Below are 8,174 nucleotides of genomic sequence, written 5' to 3'. Positions count from 1 at the left end.
ACTGTCCTGCCGAAGCAAGGAAACAATATATATAAAAGATGAATTTCCCCACCACATGATACGGTAAAAACTATCACTGATGGTTGTTGTTGCATCTAATTGTGTAGGTATCGATTGGGATGAGAGATGCATTGGAAAGTGCAGGGCGAGGGTAAAACTTTTGCAATCTTACTAATTCCATGGCGAGATATGGGCCATAATGCTTGAGGTGACACATGTTATCGATGGGGAGAATTGGTCATAGAAACTTATTAAGAGAGTGTAAATTGCTAACGGGTGGTTTTAAGGAAGTTGATATTTGTTATAGGGGTCAACAAGCAAACAAGGCACTCATTTGCTAACGCTTGTTCATTTGGGTTGACAAGCAAGTATGGTTGTTCTCTCAACTATGTTTCAATGCAAGTTTTGTAATTTTGATTTTGTGAAATATTAGATGTCTTGCTTCATTTTGTAATTCCATTCGTCCGATTTTATCTTGGTAGGTTTATAACATGATCCAACAGAATAAAATAGAAAATGTTACCACCTGTTCATCATACAAAAATGCATGGGCTTATGTATTAAGCACGTAAAAAGTGACTCTCTTCTAATGAAAAGATGCATTTGGCCCCACTTTCTGTTTGAAATTCTGAATAATTCGAAGTGTCAAACAACGATAAATTGTTATAGCGTGTTCATTATACAAATGTGTTTTTGCAGTAATTTCATCAACTAAAATACTTTAGCCTAAAAATTAACAGCCCAGACATACTAAGTTTTAAAATAGCAGGCCCGACATGGGTGGGTCGGGCTGCATGGTTAGTACTAGCTTGTATCGAATTGTCTCGAATTCAAGTGACGTGAACGTTAAGCGAACCTCCAGTATATAATGAAAATTCACCCAACTCAACACAACGCAGCAATACCAACTTTGATCATTGAGATTTCGTTACGTTCTTTCTGATTCTCTCTCTCAACAATATTCAAGAAGAATGGGTTTTCGTAGGAACAACGCAAGTTCTTTCATGATGTTCTCATTGGTATTTCTTTCCCTAGTATCGCTAGGTTCGGGTAATGTTGATCAAGTTGCTCAAGTTAAAGGATGTCCCTTCCGTTCAATATACAGCTTTGGTGATTCTTCATCGCTTCTTGATTTTAAGGATGGTCGAAGCAGTTCATCTGATCAAGGGTTACAACAAGTTGTGGACTACTTAGGTACGTTGAGAAACGAAAATTCATGTTTCTTGCAGGTTTCTTTTTACGCCTAGAATCTTTCTTTTATTATTCTTGTTCCTTGTTATCATGATTATATAGTTCTTGTTTTTGTTCTTGGAACACTTTGCATGCAACTTCTTGCCTATATACTGAACGTCTAAACCACAATTTTCTGCGGACGTTTACTCTTTTCAATATATATGAATATATAATTATATATATATACCTATGCTATAATTGGATAGTTCAGTTAGTTGGATTAGACATAAGAAAACTTGATGAATTACACACCGATAATTCCTTTAGTGTTTTTACTCCAGTACTCATAAGGCCTACTTTTCGAGTTAGATGTCCAATTTCTAACAATTGGCAATCTTCGTTTGTTATACAGCTTATGCTTTTCATCTTCCCCTCGATCCATATGAGGAAGGCACTAAATTAGATTATGGAGTGAACTTTGCTGTACGGGGTGCTACTGCTCTGGACTCAACCTTTTTCACGAAGAACAACATTACATTGTCGCCAGCCAACAATTCTCTTCACACACAAATTGATTGGTTCCAGACCCATCTTGATGCACTATGTTCATCACCTCCAGGTAAGCATATATGACCCAAAGATTAATTTCATCCTATTTTAGCCAACTATTTCCTCTTATTATGTCACACATTCATAGTATTGATCATTATTTTCTTTATGTTGCAGACTGTCGTCAGAAGTTAAAGAAGTCTATCTTCTTGGTGGGGCAGATTGGGGCCAATGATTATAATTATGCTTTCTTTCAAGGGAAAACCATGAACGAGGTAGTTGGTTATGTGCCTGAAGTCGTGCAGACTATTAAGGATGCTTTGAAGAGACTCATCCATATGGGGGCTGTTAACCTGATAGTCCCTGGAAGTTTGCCAATGGGATGCCTGCCTAGCTACCTGACAATGTTCCCCAGTGATGATAGAAGGAACTACGACAAGAATAAGTGCCGAGAAGGCTATAATAACTTTGCAAGGCTTCACAATAATCACCTTGAGCAGGCCTTAACCGAGCTCAGGTTTGAGCACCCTCGTGTTCACATTGTGTATGCTAGCTATTACGACGCATTCATTGCTCTCCTTCGCAACCGTGCTGTTCTAGGCTTCCAAAAGAGCTCCTTGAGGAAAGCTTGTTGCGGGAATGGAGGATCATACAATTTTGATTCATCAAGGATGTGCGGTGCTGAAGGCGTTCCAGTTTGCTCTGATCCAACCAAGCATGTTCACTGGGATGGGATTCGTTTAACCGAGGAGGCCTACAAACTCATGGTGGAAGGCTTCATCAGCGGCAACTTTGTAAGACCGAAACTAAGAATTCCAGAGAGATGGCATTGTGTTATGTAATAATCTAATGTAACCGGAAACATCAAATGAAACATTGAAGAACTACGTGTGCTTGATCCTATAAGTGGGGTTAGACTGTCCCTCCATGGTACGTAGGCAGCCCAGACGTTACTTGGGTCCAGCACAAAAAAAAAAAAAAAAAAATCGTCATCAAGGGCACGTTGGGATTGCGGATGTTATAGCCTCCTGTATATAAGTATGCAATTCCTCTGCTTTTATGTGTAGTATGTTACTGTTAGATTTCATGTGTAATTCTATATGTTCTGCATTCTTCTTTTGCCTTATTGAAATATTATTTTACTTGGCCAAAGGATCTAACGAGGGCCGGATTCCAAGATGTTTTAATTACTCATTACTCATTAGTGATGAATGTTGCTTTAGGTACTGCAAACCCAAAGGATTGTGGTACCTGACAAGTTTGAACAATTCCTTTAAGCTGAAACTGTGGGACAATCAACGAGCAGTAAGATCCCTGTGTGTAACCACTGGTCGAGCAAGGTTCAGCTGGTTCGGAGTGGTCTAAAAAGTATGCACGTCATCTTTTTCATACATTTTAGACAGTACTCACAGTCAGCTGATCTGTATTCAATCTTGTTAACCATATAGGTGTTAAATGAGGGCATTACTTGCTTCAAGAGCACGTAAGAAGAAGGGTAATCTCATACTCTCTAGTTGTTAAAAGGAGGGCATTACACTTGCCTCAAAATCACATGAGGAAATCTCATAATGTTGGAGATGTATATTCTCATTGCACTTCCTCAATCTTATCTAAGATAGATTTTACATATTAAGTATTTTACAGTATTAAACACCCTTCTAAAGATGTGCACAGTAAAAATTGTATTCCACCATATTAACTTAATACATAAATGCATATCACATAAAGTATATATGGTGAACTTGATGGTGAATGTAAATTTGTTGCAGATTCTCTCTGAATGAAGAGGAGTGTCTTTTCTGACATTAACACGCCTAAAGCGTGTAACAAACTCTCGTGTAGAACTTGCTGGTCATGTACATTCTTGTTCTCGGAGTTCCTACTAAAGTCCTAAACTCTCTGTGAAGCTAAATTCAGTCACAAGCTCAATCAATAAATCTTCTGAAATTTTGCCATATATGTCTAGTGTTAAATCTTTTAGACAGAAGGGAAAGAATCTTAGCAATTGTAGTAACCTAGTTAATGCAATTTAATACGCTACATTTATTGACAACAACTAACTTGTGATGCAAATCAGTATAAAACCAGTGGTAAGCCTTCTTCACTTTGCTCACACTGTGAATCATCTTCTTGTTTAGTTTCTAGAGATCAGGCTACATAACATGTCTTCTTCCGATTCTAACAAAAAAATAACTTTGGTTGCCCTTGACGGAGAATCCTTTCAACTGGATGTAGCTGTAGCAAAAACGTCTGAAGCCATTCTGAGCTTCTTAGATGAAAATCGTAGTTGTAATGAATTTCCAGTTAAGGTGGTAACTGGCCAAATACTGGCCAAAGTTATCGAGTACTGGAAAAATCACGTGGAAGCAGGCGCTGAAGGAGATGAAGAGGAGCTTAAAAGGTACGATGCTGAGTTTGTTAAGAATGAAGGTCAGTTCATGGAGGTGCTAAAGGCAGCAACGTACCTGGGACTAAGTGATTTTGTAAGCCTGATTGGCCAGGCTATAGGAGCCACTATTGATGGCATGAAGAGTAGGGAGGAACTTTGCGAATATTTCCGCACTGTCCATGGCATAAATCTGGAGGAGGATGAGGAAATACAGGAGGTGGATGCTTTAGCAAGCGATTTGAGCATGCTTTAGTTTTGATATCCCTAATTTGATCTGCTGGTATTGGTTGGGTTTAAAATCGGTTCCTTTATATCTTTTCTCAGGTGTTAGTTGATGTTGCTGGTATCATATTATTACTTGTGTGATATGTCTTATGTTGACGTTGAACTTGAATTTCAAGAATATATGGTCTGAATAAACTTGAGTAATTTTATTGAGTAAGTTCGCACTATTCAATTTTGTATAAGATATTTACTTTATCTTGATTCTTGAGTGTGTTAAAGACAACTAAATAAATTCTGAAAATGAAAATATAGATAAGCTAAAGTGAGGGTGTGACTTAATCTGAAGTTTTTCCTTCAGTCAATGGTTGCGATTAACATTTATTTGGTCATCCCGTCACATGCCTCTTCCCCTCGTTTTTACAAGTCGATCATCAACAACTTTTATTACGAACCTTTAGTACTCTTTCAAGGACTAGTACGTATACAATGGCAAAGGCTCAAAATAGCTTTTGGATGTGATAGCCTCCCACTGTTTGTGATGTATCATGCATGTATGCCCATCTTTCCAAGTTCAATGTTTATTTGGTCTTTCATGTCGTTCTCTAAGACTGCATATTCTGTGAAGGTACAAACACGAGTAGTACAATAATAGACCATGATGCGTACGGGAAGAGAGGCCTCTCCTGCTGGCGATAGCAGAGTTTCCAGCAAAACTTCTTAGTCTCTTTGGATAAGGCAACAAACTTCTTCTCCTGTTTCTTTAAAACTTCTTAGATCTTTTCGATAGTCTATTCTCTGTCCTTCTCTCCTTTTCTTTTTCTTTTTGTTTCTTGTAGATCTTAGGATTCGGGTTCTGCTGTGGGTCAAAGAACTAGAACACATCATGCAACAAGGCATCAATAGCCAACAAGCTATGGCAGTGGTAACATAAGGAAATAGCAAAATAGAGGCGTTACAAAAAGATATGTACAAGTTATTCTTTGCCAAGAAACAAAGTGTGGTAGAAATAGATTGTCTGAACATAGAAGAACAATTCAATGGGAAACTCACTCTAATGGGCAAGCTATATGGAGGCCACAATATAGACTTGGAGGAGTTAAGTGAGGATCTCCATCAAACGTGGCAAACAAAGAGAGAAGTCTGTCTGGAGTTGATAGACAGGGAGCATGTTCATATCACGTTTGAAGAGGAGACAAAAAGGAAACATGTGCTGGAAAACGGTCCATGGATAATATATGGGCACATTTTCTCAGTCAATGAATGGATTGGCGCTAGCAAGATGGATGAGTATAACTTCGATTTTGTGAAATTTTGGGTTCAGATTTGGGATCTTCCAAAGGCACGTATAAATAAAGCAAATGTATGGAAGATAGGAGCTGATCTAGGGATGGTGTATGAAGCTGATCTCTCATGCCCTCCGGATTTTAACCAACCAATGCCTAGAGTTAGAGTCGAGATGGACATAAAGGAAAGATTGTCCAAAGATCAGAAGGTTAAACTGGAAACAGGAGATATCTTTGAGTTAAGATTCAAATATGAAAAACTAAATATCTTTTGCTACTTCTGTGGAGTCATTGGGCACGATCAATATATATGTCGGATCAGAGCACATCATAGATATGACATATCAAAATGTGGAGGCTCACCAAAGGATATTAAACCTTTCTTCACAAGCCCGATGAAAGCTAATAAATTTTTCAATGGTGTAGCATATTCAGGCAAACAAACCGTTACTATAGCTGGCACACCACAGAAACTCAGATTCGAGGAGACGCCGGCAACCTCATCTCACGGTGGTAGGGGGTACAATGCATGAGCAAGAGAAGAAAGATGATAGAAATCCATGTCAGGGGGGACACCTACAAATAGAGAAACAAAATGACTCAGAGGCATATATCCGGACTGGGACCCATGAGACAGGTATAACGGATACTAGTATACTACAACGGATATAAACCAGCTGGACATGTCTCCAACATATATAAACTAGATGGCTGGATCCCCAACGGTTACAATAAGGCATGGGCTCGATCTAAACAAGGATGGACGAGATGGGCATGGAGTACTGGCCCCTGGTCCAGACATGAGAATAGAAAGGAGGTCGGAGATAAATGACATGACAGGAGTGATGGGCCAGGAAAGGGATACCCCCATTGGCCAGGTGGACGAGCAGAATTGCCTAAACCTCGGATGGGCTATAGTACCGATTGGTCAAAGAGATAGAGTATGGATCAGAACTTGGACCAAGGAGATGAACCAAATGAGGGACATATTACGAGGAGTAGAGGAAGTAGGTCAAGCTGCTCTACACACCTACTTTTTGTCTGGTTCCAAGAAAGATGACTCTACAGCCGAGGACATCCAGTCGAGCAAAGCGGCTGGGGAGGGATCCGTTTACCATAGTTTATACCACGTCCTACAAGATTAGTTAAAAGCTAATATGTTGTGGATATGATCTCCTAACTATGGATAGATTTTCTACAAAAATTAAGTTCATTTGGAAATCTCTAATCTATTTAAAAATTGTTGGACATCTTTAATTTTTTTTAACGGCCCATATTTTTCGATTTTGCAACTATCTTTTGACATTGTTAAACATCATCAAATGAGCTGAAATTTTGTGGAGGTAATCTTCATGGTTTGTTGGACATATCCACAAAAAATTAGGTTCTAGTTCGTCTTGTGGGTGAAATTGTGGGGCCATGTAACTCCAACAATCTCTCCCTCCTGAACAGTGAGGGGGGCAACCTCCATGCAATTTCTAAATAAACAGGAAGAGTGTGCTACCATTCCAGCGGTAGCACAACAAATATCAAACTTATCTTTCGGTAAGATTTTCGTCATCATATCTGATCCGTTCTTGTCGGTATGGATCTTCTCAATACACAAATGCTTGTTTCCGAGTACTTCTCTAATCCAATGATAACGCACATGTATGTGCTTGGATCCAAAACAAAAAAAACCATTCCAATCACACTTTTTAGCAGCTGTTAAGTTCGGGAGATAGATGACGGAGTTTCTACCGTCTGTACGTTAAATTGCAACAGACGACATAAACTCTGCCGTCTGTACACTCCAGACGCTATAACGTACGAATCTCTTCTCAATTCACTCCTTCAATTCCTCAATCCCTCACTCTTTTTCTCTCCTCACTCCCAAAAACCAAAACCAAAAACTAAATAGGGCAATGCGAACATAATAATTAGGAACATTAGGAAAATAAAAGAATATAATGAGAGCATAATTAGAAACATTATTAGGAACATTTAGGCAATCCGGCCTTCACTTGATGAAGCTGTTTTATTATTCAAACTTTTTAAAGGTAAACAGAACATTAACATTAGGAAAATAAAATAGAACATTAAAACGGAGCATCAATCTTCATCCTCATCTTCATCTGCTTCGTCATTACCCTTTTCATAACAGTATGGGTTTCGAAGCCATTCTTTTTCTTTTTCTTCTTTGTCTGTTTTTTCGTCTGAATACTCACTGGTAGGGCAATCCGACTTGTGAGACCATTCGGAGATAGCCATGAAAGCAACTAAAGAAAGGAAGAAATATGTGAGAGGAGACATTGTTTTTTTTAGTTAATCTCATATAGTTTGAGGATGGTTTTTATATAAGCAAAATAGTTATACAAACGATGAAACTTAATGGTGATTAGAAAGAAAACGAGGAAACTTAATGGTTATCTGTACATAAATTTTAGTGGAAAATAAATTTTTTAGTTTCTCAGGTCTGCCAGGTACAGACGGCAGAGTGTCTGCCGTCCGTCCATTTAATTAAAACAGGAGACAAATGATATAGTTTCTACCGTCTGTACATAAATAACCAACAG

General features: G+C 38.5%; 2 protein-coding genes across 2 annotated transcripts; both read left to right on the top strand.

Moving 5' to 3' along the window:
• The first annotated feature begins 909 nt into the window (after nucleotides 1-909).
• On the top strand, nucleotides 910-2,899 carry LOC147491481 (GDSL esterase/lipase At5g03980-like). Its single transcript, XM_086565848.1, has 3 exons — nucleotides 910-1,194; nucleotides 1,586-1,792; nucleotides 1,900-2,899. The coding sequence occupies exons 1-3, from the start codon at nucleotides 972-974 to the stop codon at nucleotides 2,562-2,564; spliced, it is 1,095 nt and encodes a 364-aa protein (XP_086421974.1). The 5' UTR covers nucleotides 910-971; the 3' UTR covers nucleotides 2,565-2,899.
• Nucleotides 2,900-3,884: 985 nt separating this feature from the next.
• Nucleotides 3,885-4,364, top strand: LOC147491480 (SKP1-like protein 1A). Its single transcript, XM_086567258.1, has one exon. The coding sequence runs from the start codon at nucleotides 3,885-3,887 to the stop codon at nucleotides 4,362-4,364; it is 480 nt and encodes a 159-aa protein (XP_086423384.1).
• Nucleotides 4,365-8,174: the final 3,810 nt, after the last annotated feature.

Source organism: Coptis chinensis, chromosome 6 (assembly GCF_015680905.1).
Source record: "Coptis chinensis isolate HL-2020 chromosome 6, ASM1568090v1, whole genome shotgun sequence".
Taxonomy (NCBI): domain Eukaryota; kingdom Viridiplantae; phylum Streptophyta; class Magnoliopsida; order Ranunculales; family Ranunculaceae; genus Coptis; species Coptis chinensis.
This window is presented reverse-complemented; position numbering and strand designations above follow the sequence as displayed.

Excerpts from the sequence above, each read along its gene's own strand:
- LOC147491480 (XM_086567258.1), top strand. The coding sequence starts at position 3,885 with ATGTCTTCTTCCGATTCTAACAAAAAAATAACTTTGGTTGCCCTTGAC.
- LOC147491481 (XM_086565848.1), top strand. The coding sequence starts at position 972 with ATGGGTTTTCGTAGGAACAACGCAAGTTCTTTCATGATGTTCTCATTG. Across the intron at positions 1,195-1,585 it reads ACAAGTTGTGGACTACTTAG|CTTATGCTTTTCATCTTCCC; the intron begins GTACGTTGAGAA and ends TTTGTTATACAG. Across the intron at positions 1,793-1,899 it reads ACTATGTTCATCACCTCCAG|ACTGTCGTCAGAAGTTAAAG; the intron begins GTAAGCATATAT and ends TTTATGTTGCAG.